General features: G+C 53.3%; 1 protein-coding gene across 1 annotated transcript in view; it reads left to right on the top strand.

The window, feature by feature from the left end:
- Positions 1–5,849: 5,849 nt before the first annotated feature.
- Igsf21 (immunoglobin superfamily member 21) overlaps positions 5,850–19,166 on the top strand; it is a 219,534-nt gene continuing 206,217 nt past the window's right edge. The window contains exon 1 of the mRNA XM_075946054.1: positions 5,850–6,363. Coding sequence (XP_075802169.1) covers positions 6,291–6,363 — 73 coding nt within the window. The 5' untranslated portion in view covers positions 5,850–6,290. The remainder of the gene's footprint in view (positions 6,364–19,166) is intronic.

Genomic DNA, 19,166 nt, shown 5'->3' with positions numbered 1-19,166 from the left:
TAGGAGCATGTCGGGGGATATCATGCCTTGTCTTGGAAACACTGACACCTAAGGAATTTATGGACCATTTTATGATTCAAAAGGCTAAAAATATGGGGGAAAATCACATGTTTCATGGCGCCACCTATTGGTAATGTGCAAAATTGCAGCGTGGTAGGGAAAAGTATGAAAGGGAGGGTCTAAGAGTGACCTCAGATTTCAACCCCTGAAGTGATAATCCACAGACAAGAGTCTAAAGCCACAAATGGATGGAATAATTCTTTAAAGTGTAAAGGGGGAAATGCATTGGCTCCCCCCTTTGGTTTCTGATTATGGTCAACACTTTGCGAGTCTCTTGAGACCTTCCAACTGTAGTCCACCAATTCCTCCCTCTCCACTGCAGAGGCTGGGTGGGCGATTAAGGGCCGTAGAATCAACCAGATTGTGGGTCATTATAACACCACGTGTTGCTGACTGCCCCGGATGCAGGCCTAAGAGCCACAGTCGATCCTCCTGGTATCAGCATCATCTGATTTGATTACAAGCCACCCTGGTCACTCTTGTCCCATCCATATGTCACAGGTGAGGAGGAGGAGACTAGCCCAGGCAGGTATAGCAATGTGATAATTCACATTTTCACACTGGATATGAAGGGAGTACATCCTTCCTATCTTCCAGTCAGAAATTGCCTTTCAGAGAGTTGAGGCCAGGATTTGAGTCTAGGCAGCTCAAGCCCAGAGCCCATGTTTTCAGTCACTTGACTGCGTCTGCTGTCACCTCTGGTAATGACTAGCACCTGCTGGCCTGCTCCTTCATAGCCAGACAATGCAATGGAAAGGAAAAGAATAAATCCTGCTGCTGTTTTCTAATCTATATTCATCCATTCACACCAGCCTCTCTGTGCACAACCACCAAGCCTTTCTCTGATCTGTCTGTGTACCTGTCCCTCCATCCCATTGCCCACCCATTCATCCATCCCTCCATTACTAAATAAGTATCACAATTCATCTACTCATCTGCCTATCCATCCGTCTGTCTACCTACTGTCCTTACATCCATTTATTTATCTATCCATTCAGCCATTCATTCATTCAAGTGTACATTAATTCTTCTATCTATCTATTCATCTCTATATAAATTCATCTATCTATCTATCTATCTATCTATCTATCTATCTATCTATCTATCTTTCTTTCTTTCTATCCATCCATCTCTTTCATCTATCTATCTATCTATCTATCTATCTATCTATCTATCTATCTATCTATCCTTCCCACCCATTTCCCATCCTCTTATCCATTTTTCCCATCCATCTACCCACAGCCTATTCATCCATCCATTCATCTACCCATCCAACCACCAATTCATCCCTTCCTTCCCTCCTTTCTTCCAACAGTCACTTTCTTGAGTCATTTTCTATCTTTTTGGCACAAATGATCAGAGATGAATCATCTGTGGTCCTGCACACACCAGGCCTTCAATGCCCCATGAAGACAGAGAGCAGACATCTCCAGCTTCAGCATGGAAACTGGAGTGAGTGGGATAGGTTGGAGAGAATGGCCTGGGAAGCAGATCTGGAAGCAGAGGCTGATCAGCAGAGGCCATCTAGTTTTAGGTGCCTGTTTTACCATGCACTAGGCAGGTGACCTTGGGCAATGGCTTTATTCTTGGTACTTTCACTTCCTTACCTATTTGATGGACCTACAGATGGAATCTGATACACAGAGCTGTGCAGGGCTCAATTAGTATAAGCAAAGCACCTAACACAGCAGGCTGCACCCAGTAAGTGGGAGGACATGTCATCAGTCTGTGGTGGCCATTTCTACTTGCTACTGCTGTCACCTGTCTAGAGAGGGACCCAAAGGTTTGTCCAGAGCCATACTCCCCACCCTGTCACCCATAGAATCCTGGGGCACAAGTGTTAGTAAGAATTGACAAGAACAGGCTTATCAAACAAAGGCAAACTCTGCCCAATAAAGCTAGAAACAGGTGAAGAACTGCAGGACTCCTCGGAGCCTTTACTGTGCTCTTGTGGACTGAGGGGAAACTACTGGCATTTTTCATACAAATTTAGCCATGGAACCCTCTTTCAAAGAATTTTCATTACAAGCTTGCAAATGGTCTGTGGAACTCAGTTTGGGACATGGTGGCCCCCAACTCCCTCCTCTAGGTGAACGATAGGTAGCACCCCCATGTATATCTCCAGAGATTCCCACCAGAGCCTGTGGGGTCCTCTTCTGGGAGATGTGTGGAAGCCTGAGAGCGTAGATGGGTTAAGTCTGTTAAGGACATGAAGTGGGAGTTAATTCCGTGTGGCCGACTCGCAGTTGATTTGGGTCATGCCTCCACTTCCAGTTGTGTTTAATTTAAGCAAACAATAAAGAGCTGGTCCTGCCTGGGATGTGTCCTGGTGGTGCTCATCCACATTATAAAAAGAAGCAAAGGTAGGGAGAGAGAGAGAGGGAGAGAAGGGGGGGACGAGATGGGGAGGTAAAGAGAGAGGGAGGGAGAAAGAGAGATCCTTTGGACACATACCTGTCCCTACCTCTAAATTCCCTGCCCTACCTACTCTACATGATTCTTCCGGCATCTCTGAGACTCAGCTTCCTTATCTATAAATTATTTATACACAAAGTTGCCATGGAGTGCTTCCACGATGAGCCTGTGGGATGAAAGAAATGGACGCAATAGACTCATGCAAGTTTTTCCATCTGACACGTGTGTATATTCACAAATATATTCTCACACATACATGTGTGGGTGTTGTAGGTGTGTACTGGCCTAGGAGGGTGTGTAAGAGCTCTAGCCCTGGAGAGCATCCTGACTTAGAACCTGGGTGTGTCACTAGCTGTGTCCTGGAAAAGTTGCTTAACTTCTCCGTTCCTTAGTTTTCTCTTCTTTAAAATAGGAGTCACACCAGCACCCACTGACGCCTCCCTGTTTCACACACTAAATCCTCTGCCAGAACCCGGCACAGAGGCAGGTCCCCATATTCTTTGCCTCATCGAGTAGTTGTACCCAAACCTGCTAAGCCCACCTCTCGGAAACTAGTCTGCGAGAACCAATGGTACCCTCTCCAGGATGAAAGCGAACTAGAAGCCCCTTCGTGACCTGCAGGGGAGATCCCTGGAGTGGGGCGGGGAAGGTTGCTCTGTGCGCTAGCACCCTCTGTCGGGAGAGCCCGTCTCAGCACCAAGGACAGAGGACTAGGGCGGGCTCAGTGCTGGGGGCAGGCAGAGAGCAGCACCTTGGCTGCCTAGAGGCCTGTGGCGCCTACTGGACCAGAGCCCAAGGAAGAGGCGTGGCCCACTGTGACTCATGAGTCTGAGTACCAGGACAACAAAATGGAAATCTTGCTTCTGCCGGGCGGCAGATCCATTAGTAGACAGAAAGTAAATTAAAAGCCCGTGGCTGCCCTGGGTGACTTTTCCTTTGCTAAGTCACCCCATGCCCCCTGCTAACTGACTCTCTGCGCTTCGGAGTCGCCTTTCCGTGCAGCAGAAGAAAGGACTCCAGAGCTGTGCTTTACGGAGCTGGAGGGGCGGGGCTGTTGGCTGAGCCGGGAGGCGGGCTGTTGCTGTTATCATTACCATATGGTAATAGGCCTGCATTGGCAGCCTGGCCCCTTCTAGGGGAACCAACTCTGCACCTGGGCAAGATGCCTTTTCTTTGGTGGGCCCTGCTGGGCTTCACAGTCCTGGGCCTCTGAGAAGGTTTGTGCTCGCAGCTTGCCTGTAAGGACCAGCTAGAACTCAGAGATAAGGGACAAACCCGTGATCTCTCATTCAACCTTTCATTCCTTCTTCCATTCATCCAGTACTTAGTGGAGACCTGCCATGTGCCACTGCTGAAGGTGACCAGTGCTTTTTACGTAGGGTAATGTTCAAGGACAGTGTGGACAGTCAGATGACTTGGAATCGAAGGTGAGTCCACTGAGGGTCTAAGATTCCAGGTCTAAGATTCTCCGTAAAGACGCACATTTCCTTGGTCTCAAACCTTTTCTCCTAGCTACCTTCCCCATAGATGCTGTTCTCAGAAGGCTCCATGGAGGCGATTCCCTGACCCTCTGAGGCTATCCAGGACTCTCCCCAGCTGCTTGAGAGTGGGGCTGATGGGGAGCATCCCCCAGGTAGGCAGGGGTTACAAACACTTCTGCTCCTTTCATCCCCCCAATGGCAGGGCTGGGTAGGTGCAACCTGGAAGCCTTACCCACACAGCCTTCACTTGAGGAACTCTTGCCCGTCTTCCCTCACCTGGCTGCCCCCTAGTGCAGCTGGGCTCCGAGATGATGAATGGTGTGTGTAGGGGGGTATTTTGGCTTGTTGCTCCTTAGGCAGGGAGCCTCTCACTCAGAGGGTTTGGAAACCTGGGTAGCTTTTTTTTCTGAGGCAGAAGCAGAGAGGTGGAAGGGAGAGCCTGGCAGGAGCGAATGAGCAAGGCTTGTACTCTTCCTGCAGCTGGGTTAGGCCAGAAAGAGGATTTGGGAGAGATGCCCTGGAGCTCACCCTCAGCAGCTTGAAGATGAGGAGCCTTGGGGGAGGGGCAAGAGAGAGCAAAGAACAGCCAGAGGAAGGATAAAGGCCCAAGACTCCTGCGTTCACGCCAGATCCAGCCCAATCAGGCTGGCAACCAATTAGTCTGATTCAAAAAAAAAAAAATACCCACGTAGGGACAAACTGTAATCAAACACCTATTTATAAGGGTTTATTACGATCATTATTATTATTTTACTGAGAGGATCATTCTAAAGCTTGTCAGGTGAACGTATGCGTTCAGATCTAAATAAATGCAAATCGCTCCTTCCCAAGGAGCAGAGGGGCTGGGCAAGCCTGAGTTGCAGTTGGGAGGCCACGTGCTGAGGCTGCAGAGGGCAAAGAAAGGGAGCAGGTCACTGCGTGGGGCATCCTGGCACCAGTCTCTACCAGTACCTGCCAAACCATTGCTCACTGCCCACCTCTCTCCCAAGGACCACAGCCAGTGGAACTGGCAGTGTACCCATTGCCCATCTGAGTAAACTGAGCAACAAATGGATGCAGCCGCCTAGCAAAGCTAGGGGAGCTGGGACTTCCCAGGAGAGCGCGGTATAATGAGCCCCGAGTCCTGGTTTGTGGGCCCAGATTCACCCCCTGATCCTGCTGGTCATTCTGGACCTTGTTAGTCTAACTTCTGGTACCTTGTGTAGCTTCACTCCCCGCCCAGCAAGAACTAAGAGCACCTGGTTCCTCTTCACGTGGCAGTAGACCCCAAGATAGTCGTACCTCTCTTGCTGGGTCCTGCCTGGATGCAGAATGCAGCTGCGCAGGGTGCGGGGGTGGATCCCTTATTTGTGGAACACTGAAGCCCCGAAGCCTCTAAGGAGGACATTCATGGTGTCAAAGCCAGCCCCGAGGACCCACAGACCCCCTCCCTCCCGTCTCGGGAGGGAGGCATCTCTCCTAGAGGGAGGGTGCTTACATCCATCTAGATCATGAAAGGGGGCGTCTAGAGACACCGTCAGGTGGAGGTGGGGGGGGGCGGTTCGGGTGGAGCAAAGCGTGGTGTGTGTGTATGTGTGTGTGTGTGTGTGTGTGTGTGTGTATAGGTGGATGTGGCTCACAAGCAAGCACTTGTAATGTGATGGGGGGGGGGGCGTATATAGGGTAGGAGCCGAGGGGGAGGGGGCGAGTTCTCCTCTCTGCAATAAATCGGCTTAGCGGACGAGAGCCGAACAGCCCAGAACGGATTAAAGAAAAGTCTGTAGAATACAGCGGCGAGAGTGGCACGGGGGGGCGGGGGCTGGGGGCGGGGCGGCGGGGAAGGAGGAAGAGGAGGGGGCTCGAGAAGAGCGAGCGCGGGGCAGAGCGCAGCGGTGCGGGCAGAGCTTAGGCTCCAAACTCCGCCGCTGCAGCCACGGATCCGACTTCAGCCGCCTTGGGCGCCGCGCGCAACCGACCAGCCGGGAGCAGCTGCACGCCCCAGCTAGGTCCGGTGCAGCCCGGAGCAGTCCGTGCATCGCAGAGCAGCCCTGCGCAGGCGGTGCAGTCAGTACATCTGGTGCAGCCCGGAGCATCCTAGTGCAGCCCAGAGCAACCCGGTGGTGCATCCCTTAATAAGCCGGGGCAGCCCGATACAGCCCAGAGCAGACCCGGGAAGCCTGGCGGCCCGGTCGTGGTAGCATGGGAACGTCCCCGTGGAGCCCCGCGCTGCTCGTTACCGCCACGGCCGGCGGCCCGGGTCACAAGCGCGTCTGAGCCCATGGCGAGGGGACCCACAGCCGCCACCACGATCGCCGCCACCGCCGCCCCGGCCAGCTCCGTCAGCTCCTGGGCACCATGCGAGCTGCTCCAAGCCTCCGATGCGTCGCTGCCTGCCTGCTGCTAGCCGCGATCCTGGACCTGGCGCGCGGTGAGTGTGCGGGCGCCCGCGGGAGCCCGGGGCCAGGGGACGCGCGCGGGGACCGAGAAGGGCGCGGGCCCGGGTGGCTCTGCGAGTCTCGGGCAGCAGGCACAGTCCTGGAGTAGGAGCTTTTGTGCAGCAAAGCTTGACAAGAGAAGACGGGTCTTTCGGAGAAAGCCTTCATGGGTCTGTGCCAGGGTGTGTGTGTGTGTCTTTGTTGCGTCTGTATGTGAGTGTCCGAGAATCAGTCATGTGTGGAGAGGGCACGGGAGTACATTTAGATGTGCCAGTGTGATGGTGTGTGGGTCTGTGTTTGTGAGGGGTGTCGGAGAGTCTAAATCAGTTACGGGGAGGTGTCGGAGAGAAAGTCTTGAGTATTTGGGGGTGTGAACTCCTTCGTGTGGGTATGAAGTGTGTGAGTGAGTGTCGCCGCATGTGCGAGCCTGTTAGGAGGAGGATTGTGAGGTGTGGCATTTCACGTGTACCCCTGGTGTGCTCGCTGGCCCCTGGAGGGCTATGTAATAAGCTGGTGACTGTATTTCTGTGATTTGTGATGTGAGTGTGCCTGCCTACACGTGGCAGTACAGGACTTCAGGTCCTATAAGCTTGTGGTCTGGGAGCAGGTGCTGCGTGAGGGAGCTTGGGGTTCGGCTGTGCAGAGAACTCTGGTCACATCTCCGGCTGGAGAGGAGTCCAACGGCTCGGCTTGAGCTGTGTGTGTGTCCTGCATGTACTTGGCCCTGGACTGGGCTGAACCAAATGAAAGGGAACTCGAGCTCAAAGGGTTGCCCAGAGCCAGCAGTGCTGGGCAGTTCTCGGGTGCCCGGGTTGGGGTTGCCTGGGAAGAGGGGCATCCTACCCAGCACTGCCCTCTGGTGGGTCTTAAATGCTGTGGAAGCCAAACCTGACGACCTTTCCAGCAGGAAACAGGGACAGATGCCTGGCCAGCAGGGCAGAGGCAGGGCCGACCAAGAGTCATGGGTGGGGATTCCTGAGGGCCTAAGAGACAGAGGCCCTTCCCCAAGTCAAGTCACAACCAGAGTAGGGCTCCCCGCGGGAGGTGGGAGAGAGTATGTGAAGAGTAACCACTGTCTCCAGCCCAGCCTTGGCCTCTGTCCCATACAGGCCATGGTGATGGGTCAGGCCTTGTCCCCCATACTGGGAAGGGCCTATGAGCTCGCGATTGTCCTGCGTGGGGGGTGCCCCTAAAATAACCTACACTCTTCAACGCCCTCAGTCTTTGGCGAGGCTTAGTCTGTTGATGGGAGGATTTGAGTCTTGGAAGGTGGTCCTGTAGGCAACGGGAGAGGGGCTGGTGTGACCCCAAGGTACTTTGTACCTCCTATCCTCAATACGAGCAAAGATTTTCCGAAGTGTGTCACATCCCGCTGTAACTTTGGGAGTGAGGGCTCCCCCTTTGGGATGCCTCTAGAAGGAAAGATGGTATGTGGGAGGGTCCGGGTCCCAGCGCCACCGTGGTGAAGGCATGAAGGACTTTGTGGGAAAAGGCACTGGAGCCCTCACCTGGACACTGGAGGGAGCGGGATTGGGGGTTGGGGACCTGACGGGAAGCACCCCTTTCCCTCAGCCTGGGATGCGCATAGTGAAAAGAAGCAGGGAAGGGGGTTGGAAGAACCGGGTGGGGATCCCCGACTGCGTCAGGACCCCACCCTGTGAGCTGGCACCAGAGCTGTGAGCCCTGGCTCTGGCTTGGCAGCGGAGAGCTATCCCAGCTCACTTGAGCCTCAGATCGGCTCGCTAGCTCTACTGGCTGCGGGGAGCGCTGACTCCCGATACCCGGGTGAACGCGTGGAACCAGGACTCGCGGGTGGGAGGACACTTCGCCTCTCAGCTCCGCAAACCCAGATCTCTCGGATTCGAAACTTTGTGCTAAATGCAGGGACCCCGGGGCAGCAGAGGCTCCTCTTCTTGAGATCTTCCGGATAAAGATACACTTTCCCTTTCTAGGCTAGGCCATCTTTAGAGGCGGGATCGCGAAGAGAGTCCTCGCGAGGCGTGACCGGCGGGCTGTGCCGGTGGAGGGCGCCTTTCCTACAGGCGGTCTCGATGCCCACTATCGGTGCACCTGGTGTAGCTTTGCGGAGACACCTGCCAGGAGGATGCCTGGGAAGAGATGGGAGGGTAGATTCCAGGCAGCACACCCAGAAACACGCTGGCCCTCCCGGAGGAGGACAAAGACCGTCATTACCGCGGGACGGGTACGATCAGTGTGGTGGCAGAGCAAAAAGGCTGAGTTGGAGAAGTGCCTGTATACCCTTCGCAACACTCCGTGCTCCGGTCTCCAACACCAGGCTCTTCCAAGAAGGCCTTGTTTTCCTGGGCTCCGAGATCTCCTAGGGACTCCCTGAAGCACCCTGAACTGGGCAAAAGGAAGCCACACACCAAAGAGAGAATGTGCGTCAGGCTGAGGAGGTGGAGGGAGAAATGAGGCTCTGGGCTTGCCTGGTTCAGCTCTGGAACATTCTCCATTGAAAGCGGTGGGCACTGGGCAGACCTAATTAGAGCTAAAAGGGTCCAAGGGACCTGGCCTGCTGGAGTCCACGGGGCTGGGGGTTGGGCAGCTCTACAAGTTTGGCAGCTGGGTGTCATCAGGTGTGGTCTGAGCGCTGGCTCCACGATGTTCATTACTGTAGGGGCTGCGGTGCTGTGAGCAGGTATGCGGACTTAACACATAGTCCTCTTTCTGCTATCCCCCATCCCACCCCCTGCTGTCCGGGGACACCACCCTCCTCTGCTGGGGACTGAATGGGGGCCTGGCAGAGACTAGCTATGGGACCTGAATCCACCATCCAGCCACCGTGGTCCCGCTTCTTCCTAAACCGCACCTCCCACACTCAAGAACATTTTTCTGGGAGGTCGAGTTACTGAATTACTATAAATGGGGGTTTTGTAGACTCCGGACAACTTCTGACTTCCGGGCTCAATGAACTTTGTGACTTTCACCTCTAGCCCCCAAATCCCAGTGCCTTGAGCCGGAAGGATGCTATGCTTCTATGCTGACCTAGTTTGATTTAGACCAGTCTTTGCTCACAGTATGTATGTATGTATGCATATGTATGCATTTTGACAATCCAAGACCCCTTCTAGCTATCCTACCTAGCTAGAAGATATCCTAGCTGGAACCCGCGGTGGTTTGATTTCGACTTTTCTCCTTAATAGCTTCCATTGTAGTGGTCTGTCCTCATTTCTGCCTCAAGATGGGTTCACAAACCTATTTTTACAGATTAGGAAACTGAGGCTCCACTCTTCAAGATTAATCACAGACAGAAGCATGTCTCCTTCCAGCTCCCTCTTGGCCCTGCCCCACACTCTCTTTTCCCTGTTCCTTCTGGCAGAAGAGATTTCCAGTGGGCAGGGTGTGCCAGCCAAGGCTGCGTGGGGCGGGGGGATAAGTAGTCGGGGGTGGGGGGACGACACTCTCAAGGATGCCTCTCTGCCTGGGTCCCCTGGCTCCTCAGAAGATGAATCGCTCGTACACTTGCATCTCGCTCTACTCTGGCAAGCCTGGCAGAGAGGGGAGGAGGTGATGGGGTTTAGGGAAATATTCTGGTTTGTAGCCATCCAGGACTTGAGCTGCAGAGGCCAGTCATGAGGAGATGGGAGGCCAGTGGTTCTGCTCACTGGTTCTTAGGATCCTAAGAATTTTTGATCTGGGTGACCAGCAGCCTCTCTTTCCTTTCTGTCCCTCTGACATTCCCTAGCCCAGCAAACACTCATTTGTACACTCAGCCCATGCATATTGTGTGCAGTATGGTGCTGTGGACCTGACCAAGCAGGGGAGCAGCCGCCATAATGAGGCTTGCATCCCCATGAGAGGTGGATCCTTTGCTTAGTGGAGGAAGGGGCTGTGAGTGCTCCAGCCACATGCTTTTTCTTTCATATTTCCTTTAAGTTGTATACTCCCTCTGAGGCATAAAATTAGTCCCATTTTTGTAGAGGAGGAAACCTAGGTTCAGGGGAGTTAAGTGACTTTGCCAAGGTCACCCAGTCAGTAAGGGGTGAGCAGGGGCCAGCACTGGGCTGTCTGCCTCCCAGCCTGAGCTCTTTGACCTGGGGGAGATTGATACTCCCTACTTTCCTGGGACCCAGGTCTGTCTGAGTACTTTATCCTTCACTAAACTCAAGGTGAAAGAGAATTATTCAGTATGTTCATCCGCACAGATGGGAGAGGGCGTGTCACTGGTAGACACTCTCATCATTAAGAGAATCAGTGGGCATCTGCCAGGGACAGGGTATACCTGCAAAGAAAGAGAAGGACCAACAAACATGACCTCATCCCAATGTGTGTGTGCATGGGGGGGGCATGTTCCTGAAGAGATAAACCCTCTCTCTTTTCTTTCCCAATCTTCCTTTCCCCCACCTTCCCTTTCATTCCTATACTTTTTCTTTCTTTCCCTCCCCTCCTCTTCCTACTCTCCCCCTCCCTTCCCTTTAAATTCTTCCCTTCCCTTTCCCACTCTTTTCCCTCCCCTCCCCTCCTTTTCCTCCTGTTTTGTACCCTCTCTCTTCCCTTCTTTCCTTCCCTCCCCAGCTCCTTTACCTCCCCTCCCCTACTCACTCCCCCTTTAAAACAACAGACAAGCTGAGAATCTTTTCATCAGTGGAGGCTTGGAGTTTCTGCCAGGTCAGAAGCGGTCCCCACACAGCTGCACTGTTGTCCTTGAAGGCGGATGTGGCCCCTTGGAGTCTGTGCTGGAGGTACCGGGTCTTCCATTTGAAGCACAGGCGGTGGAGAGTATGGTGTCACCCCTAGGAGTATCCATTCTTAGGAATAAGTCTCAGGTACAAACAGGGTGGCCAGGCCCCACTGAATGTTCCCAGTGGATCAGAGGCAAGAGCGGGGCCTGCTGGCTGGTCAAGGCTCCTCAGAAGGAGCTCCTGGATGCAAGGTGAGGGACTGGAGGTAGTCACTGTGGAACCCAGGGTCTTAGCCCGGGAAGGAATCTGTGCTGGCATCTCTGCCAGCCTCTCTCACCTCCTGGCCACACAGATCTGCTCTGGGTTTCACTTAGAAGCATTTCCAAACTACATGGCAGCGAGTGAGCCAAGGTCTTCGGGTTGCATGACTCCAGCCAGAGCTGCTCCCTCTGACATTCGTGTGTCTTCAGGGAAGAACTGGCCTCAGCTATAGGCAGGTGTGGCCCTCAGGTCAGGCCTCCCTGGGACAAGATCATCAGATAGAACCAGAATTCTGTGGAAGAAGGTGGAGAACCACTTAGGCGGCTCCCCTTGCCAATGAAGCCCTAAGAAGCTACCCTCTGTTGTTTCCCAGGGCCTGGTGTTGGTGAGACTGGCCTCCCTCTCAGGAAGAGAGCTGAGACAGAGCCAGCTACAGTGTGGAGGCATTTGAGATCCTGAGGGTTCCAGTGGTGGGGGTCCCCTGTGTTCTTAGCACATTCAGCTCAAGAGGAAGGTGTTGGGTGGGAATCTCCCCAGTCTCCTCATCAGCCCCTCTGGAAACTGGAACCCTTTAGAGGTGGTATCAACTTCCTGAAAAGAACAGCCCTGGATCCTGTATATGGCTCTCAGTAACACTGGGAGGACCATGTGGTCCACTGGCAAGAGGTGGCCGGTCCCATCTCCATGTTCTGCCTTTCCCTGGAGGCCAGAGCCCCACTGAGTGCCGTCTGAGACCCACATTTGTCATCTCTTCTGAGTGAGATGGGGGCCTTGTTTGTTTCTGCTCATTATTGAGTCTTCCCCTAACACATAGTGATGCTCAGAACTGGGCTATTTGGATCAATAAGTCACTTTTAACCTTTAGACTCATATGCCCCTGCTTAGAGGAGCCAGTAGGCAGCTTCCTGCTTCTACAGAAAGCACATGACGAGGTTTACAGCATGTGAGATTTAGTCTGGATAGATAAGAGAACTGCCTGGCCGGGAAAGCCTTCCGCTCTTGGAACAAGCCTCTCTTGCAGAAGACTGGCAGGTCATCAGAGTGGTCGCTGGATGAATGAATGATGTTTTCCAGTGCCTGAACTCTCAGACAGACACTGGTCCTGGCTTGTCTCCTGGTGCTGCTCTGTCCACCACTGGCGGAAGTGTGAGAGTGTGCCTCCTGTCCAGCTCTGTGCATCGTCAGGACACGGTCACTCTGGCTGGTGTCTGGGCAGACCAGTCAACAGTAGAAGATGGCGGGCGGAGCCAGTCTGCTCCCCAGGAGCGGGGAGGGCACTGCCCTTGGCTGGCGCCAGATGTTGGAGATGAAAAGGAAGAAGAAAGGGGATGGAAAGTATTTGTTGAACAGTGACTCTAGACCAACCAGATGTACCCACAGTTTGTGTTACACCCTATTTGTGAGACAACCTCTCCATTTTGCAGACTAGGCTATGAGACTTGGGTAGCTTCTGTGGCTGTCCCAAGGCCACCCTGCAGTGAGGGGGGTGAGGGGAAGCTCTTCCAGGCCTCTCTCTGCCTGGCCCTCCTCAGCTCCGAGGGCTTCCTGTTACTAACTTGCAACTGACTGGGGGGGCACTTTGATATCCCTGAAAGGGTCAGTGCCACCACAAGGGCTCCAGAAGAACCTGCTAGAAAACACTGGGAAGGACACCTAGGCCTGCTGGGTCTACCTCCTTCTCATCCCTACTGGCCCAGTACCCAGTGCTCATGAGTTCAAGTCCTCACTTGAACTGGGGTCAGAGAAGGCCACTTCCTGGCATAGTGTACCTGGACTTGTCCCTGCCCACCTCAGTCTTAGCTGTTTTGTCTTTTAAGGGGCAAGAGCAGGAGACTGGGGGTGTGGCTCCATTGTTAGAGCACTGGCCTACCACACACAAGGCTCTGGAATGGTGCCACACACCAGGAATGGTGACACCTGCCTGCAACTTTATCCTAGAGATGGGAGAATCAAGAGCTCAAAGCCATTCATAGTTGTATAGTTTGAGGCCAGTGAGGGCTACATGAGACCCTGTCTCACATAAATAAATGTAAATAAGTAAAAAGCAAGGGCTGGGGGATGGAGGGAGATTTTCCATGACACACTCCTGGTGCAATGGGGCCTGGGGTTTGTGCTCCATAAATTTCTGGCAGGCTACGTGGACTCGCCCATCCCTGGCTTGGCACCACTGCGGGCTGACCTTGAATCCACTAATAACGGCCACCTCAGAACTAATGTGACCCTCATGAAAGATCCCCAGTGTGTGGACACCTATCTACACAGTACCTCTCGGCTTAAAAACAGTCGTCAGAGAAAGCGAATCATTAAACAGGCGATAGAAATGGGGCCTGGTGATGAGAGAGCTGGCCCAGGAAGGCTGTGTAGACAGGGACACAGTAAGCCTTTGTTTAGTTCAAAGAGTCCCAGAGTCACAGTCACACACAGCTTTGAATTGCTACAAACACAACATCATAAGCTAAGTTAAAACCTTAAGGTGTGTGTGTGTGTGTAGTGTATGTGTGTGTATGTGTATTGTTTGTGTGTATATATGTGTGTATGTATGTGTGTGTATGTATGTGTGGGTTTGTATATGGGATATGTGTATGTGTGTGTATGTATGTATATGTGTGTGTGTGTGGTTTTATTACAATGTCTTTCACTGTCAAGAGGTTGCATACCCCTGATAGTGAGGAAGGGGTCCAAGGAAGATGGAAGAACAAAATTCTACCACTGAGCCAAAAGGGGTGGCCAGCGACCAGACTGGCCCTGGACAGACTGTGGATGAATAGCAGGGAGAGGTTGCTGCTACTCAGGCCCAGGATTTGGTCTCTTCTTGGACCCAAGGAGCCAAAGTGGGCTTGACCCTGTAAGTGGGAGCTCTCTGGAACTTCTCTGGGTGATGAATGGTTGCGGGGCTGCCAGGGCTGAGGTAGCCTCTGGGAAGATACGCTGCCCTTTGGGGACTGTTCATGGCTCCCTGTGTCCTGAGTGGGGCCTTCCAGGACTTCACAGCCTGGACCACAGCTAAGACTGATGGGAGAGGGTACTATTTCTGGAGAAACTTCTAGTCTTCAGCAGGCACCTGCCCGGTCAGGTCTTGTCTCCAACATGTGTCCGGTTTATGAGCTCGAGGACGCAGTCACTGCTCCCGGCCTTGGTTTCCCCAAAGGCACAAGTCATGTAAGGCTGCTGGGATAGGCTTACCAGGGGAGGCGAGGAAGCCTTGGTGCTGGTGTAGAACAGGTGCACGAGCTGTGGCTATTATAAACAGCTCCTGGCTCTCAGAGAGCGGGTGGAACCCCTGCCCAGGGCCCAGACAGGTTGACACAGTGCAAAAAGCCTTAGAGTTCCAAACTCTTAGAACAGCGGAGTGTTGGAGTCAGAGAAGAGAGACACGGACTCTTCCTCTTCCTTCAACTGTTTGTTCGTTTCCTTATTTCAGCACTGGGGGCCTTGTGTGTGACAGGCACAGTGACCTTCCGAGCCACAACACAGACGGCTTTTGTTTTTTTTAAACTTTGTTGTTGTTTTTTAGATGGAATCCCTCTATGTAGCCCTGTTTGTCCTGGAACTTGTAGACCAGGTTAGACTCAAACTCACAGAGATCCTCCTGCCTCTGCCTCCCAAGTGCTGGGATTGAAAGCGTGCACCACCACCACCGCCCAGCACTCTTATTTTTGATACTGGGGTTCGGTAAATTGACCATGCTGGCTTTGAACTTGCATAATCCTCCTGCCTCAGTCTCTTAGCAATCCAGATCTCAGGCTTGTGCGCCTGATCTAGCTTGTCCTCCCTGTTACTAAGACACATCTAGAAGCAAGGGATGAGAAGGACTCTTTCCTAAGCATGTATGGAGTAATGCAGGGGACGTGTTCCAGCTTCCCATCCCTGAACCGCCCAGTGAGAAGATTTCTGGGGTCTTCTAGTGCCTGGTGGAGACTTGGCAGCAGTCCAGGGGGTGGGGGCCGTCCCCAGCCTCATAAATCACAGGGCCGCCAGGGAGTGGGGCAGCTGAGCCGCTGGGTTCCTTTACCAAGCATTCATTCCCCTTTGCCCTTTTGTTTCTGTTACTGCAGAGGCTCCCCGATGGCCTTGTTTGTCACTACTTGTGGGCTCTCCTATTATCTCGCCAGTTCCGTCCCTTCCTTCCGGCTCGCTCACATCCCACCCGAAAGGAAGGTGTCCATTGGGACTGCCCTGACATTTTTCTGGGTTGGATGGGCAGTGCAGAGACTCTGGGGCACAAAGGCCAGGCTGGGGGTAGGCAGGGGACTGGGAACCGCGTTTGTAGTTGGCACTCATGGTTCGTTGCCTGATTCAGCCTGGCTGGTATTTCATCAAGCAGAAATTCAAGGTGTATGATAGCCAAAGGCCAGGTGCCTGGCTCCAGGGAGCAGGTGAACAGCTGCTAATTGTCACGGGGCACCTACTGTCTCAGGCAGGGGTGGAAGGAACACTGTGGGGGCGACCATGATGGCCACTTCACAAAGACCTCTTTGTTCACTTCTGCTGCCGAGAAGTGGGTCGCTGCTTGCTGGGAGGGGAAGCGGTGTGTATGGCCGGGGATGAGGGTGGGGGTCTGGGACCTGCTGCCTGACTGAGGAGCTTGAGGTGGGATAAGGCAGAGGCAAGGAGGTGTGGAGGCTCCTGAGGCTGGTACTGTCTGGGTGGGCAGGGTTAGTGGCTTCCAGGATAGCCAGGGCTGTAGGGCGTGGCTTCTTGGCGCAGGACCCAGCAAGGTCCTCCCCCCTTTTCCCTCCATCCTCCTTTCCTCTGCTCTTTTGTACAGCAGGTGAAGATTGCATGGTCCCTGGACCAGGGACCATATTGGGTTCTAGAAATCCGAAGGATGAATGAACTAGTTCTGGCCTTCATGGGACTTAGAGTCCAGGGCCACAGCTGTTGACTGTCATGGCTGTGGGGCCAGGGAGATGGCTTGGTGGGTAAAGTGCTTTCTGTGGGATCCCCAGAACCCCTGAAAAATCCAGGCATGGTGCACACCCATAACCCCAGGGCTCGGAGGAGGAAGGACAGAGACAGGTGGGTCCGGGGAGCTTGACGACCTGACAGTCTAGACAAAGGAGGTCCGCCAGGATCTGTGAGGACCTGTGGAGATGCAACTGAAGAAAGACTGAGGTCCAGCATCAGCCTCGGACCTCTACATACACCTACATGGGGTGGGAGTACACCTGGACACACATAAATGCACACACGTATATACATACACAAATACACATGAGTAAATACATCCATGCAGATATACACACACATAAACACATACATGCAAACATACATGTACACACACATACAAACTCTCACGTACACCCGCATAAAAAGATAAACACTAAGCAAAGTTTCTCAGTGTTCCTTAGACTGAGTCAACAAGGTTCAGTCCCAGTGACCACACAAGCCTCTTGGCATGGGGGCTGGTGACTGATGGGACATGTCTACTTCAGCAGGTCCCACAGGCAGGTTGGTCTGTGCCATATTCCTTTAAGATGGAGAAAGGTGTTGCCATGACGAGTGGGGTGGGGGTGGGTGTTCTTGTGTCTTTTCTTTTTTCGACTGTCCTCAGGGGATGCCACCCATCTTGAAATCTCTGCCCCCACCTGCTAGCCTCCCTGTTCAGCAAAAAATAATGAGCTGGAGGCTAGCCTGAGCTACATAGCAGGTACCAGGCGAGCCTAGGCTACATAGCAGGGCCCTGTCAAAGGCAGAGTTCCATCACTGGGGCTGCCAGCCTTCCATAAGAGAGAGGGAGCAAGATGCCTCACATGCCAGTCTGGCTCTCTTTGTCATTGGTTTCTTGGTCTATTTAAAGCAACTGGTGTTGGCTTGCCATTTGGGACCATGATTTAAATTCTCGCTCTCTCTTTCTTTAAAGTGGCTTGATCTAAGTAAATAACAAGGGGAGTTAAAGAAAAATGTTAAGTGCAATTCAGAGCAGGTGGCATGGATCAGGTGGTCTGCGGAGGGGGTGGGGAGTGTGAGTGTGAGCCACTGGGTGGGGTGGGAGCTTTCGATAGACAAGGAATGGGCTGGGGCTTCAGGGGCACCGCCTGCAGGATCTGTGAGTGCTCAAGGTGACATAGGGGACCCAGGGGAGGGGCCCCCTCAGGGCTGTTGGTGCAGGGATTGGATCCCCAGTAGCCTGGAGAACTATGGAGACCAGGAAGCAGTAGGCATAGAAGCTGCCTGAGGGCATGGTAGCCTGGACAGAGGGGACTTGCCAGGGACCTAAAGAGGGGAAAATGCCTAGGAGTCTGCTGTTGGTGCCCACTGAGCAACAGCTGGAAGTCCTAGGTCAGCCTATGAGGCGCTCGGCACACAGCCAAAGCAGAGTGGGCTTTATGGCCAGTATGAGAGAAGCAATCCACTCCCATCAAGCCTCAGTTTCCCCATTTGTCAGGGGAGGATTGCTCTGTGGTAGCCTGGTGTGATGGTGGTGGTGATGTAAGCAGAGCTTGGTACGCTAACGGAACTCTCACAGTGTCACAGTGACAGGGCCCGTGACAGGTTTCCCCTGAGAGAGGAAAGAGGTAGCTTGGCTTCTATAGGTCACCGCAGTGTGCATGGGGTGTGCCAGCTTCCACACTGGGCTGTGATGGCCTCAGCTATGTGTCCCTTCCAATTCTGGAAGCTGCAGAATCCCTGGGCCTCCCTGATCCCCGGCCGTCTCTCTGATGGATGACTTCACCTCAGGGTGCACTGATTCGTCATTCCCGGTCTATTTTCCACTCTGTTTCCCACGGAGATGTCCTTTCTTCTTAGTCCATTCTGATCATCTTTCCTCACATCCCCACTGGCTCTTGCCATGTGACACCCAAGCCACATCCATCACCAACAGGCTCCAACCTCACTACTCCAAGCAGGTGCTCCCCAGCGGCTACTCTGCCTCACGGGTGCAGGTAAGGGGAGGAGGCTGGTGAGTGAGCCTCATGGGGGTGTGTGTGTGCGCGCAGAGTCTTCCTCTTCTTTAAGTTTTTATTTTAGAGTGCTCTCAACAGGGAGAAGCTGGCCCCAAAGTCTGAGAACATCCCTAGTCTGCCCACCCACTTCCCCACTCGAGCTCTTTCCTCCTGACTGGCAACTTCCCCGTCCCCAGCCCCTCCTCCATCTACCTGAAGGTTCAAATTGACTTTGATGCCAACTAATTTTGCCAGTTGAAATTCAGGAGAGACTGGTGCACACGGTGCTCGGCGAAAATTCGCTGTGACAAATGCCAGCAACAATTTCTTCTCTGGCACCATCTCTGAAGTACTTGGGGCAAGACAGAACTCCCTGACTCAAGTTGACTTACGACCTTCCACGAAGCTAGCCCTGCCCTTGGCTCTGCTTCTGAGTAGGCCCTATTCCAGACCTTTGTTCCCCCCAACACTCCTCCCCTCCCCCCCCAGCTGGCTTTATGCCCTGAGCCTTCAGGATATCTGGCGCCACCTTGGGGAGCAGGTGATAGTCCCACGCTTATTACTTTCTCTGTGTACCCGACTGTTCAAATTGTTTGATAAGGACCACTCTGTGTTCTGTGTCTGGTCTCTGTCCACGCTCCTAGGACAGGGAGCTAGGTCATCCAAGAATTCCATTTCCCCAGACACTGGGTGCTGGTGGGTGTGCTCCTTCCTCCTTGCACTCAGATGAGCTATCAACCCAAGTCCCCTTTCTGTGACCTTTGTCCTTGGAACATCCTGCCTTTACTGTTCCCATAGTGGCTCTCTGAAAGTCAAGCTGAAATGGCTCCATTTGCCTTGTGCTGAGCGTAGTGTATGACTTACAATACTAACTGAATGACTAGTGGTTTATATTCAAACACTCGCGTGGCTGGTTCTCCAAGACAGACCTCAAGGTGGCTGCAGGGACTTTGAAAAGGACTGGTTTGATGGGAAGTCCCCCAGTCTGGGGGTCTTGGGCCTCAG

The sequence above is a fragment of the Microtus pennsylvanicus genome, chromosome 13 (genome assembly GCF_037038515.1).
Source record: "Microtus pennsylvanicus isolate mMicPen1 chromosome 13, mMicPen1.hap1, whole genome shotgun sequence".
Lineage (NCBI taxonomy): Eukaryota > Metazoa > Chordata > Mammalia > Rodentia > Cricetidae > Microtus > Microtus pennsylvanicus.
Note: the sequence above shows the minus strand (reverse complement) of the source record. Positions and strands in the feature narration are given on the sequence as shown.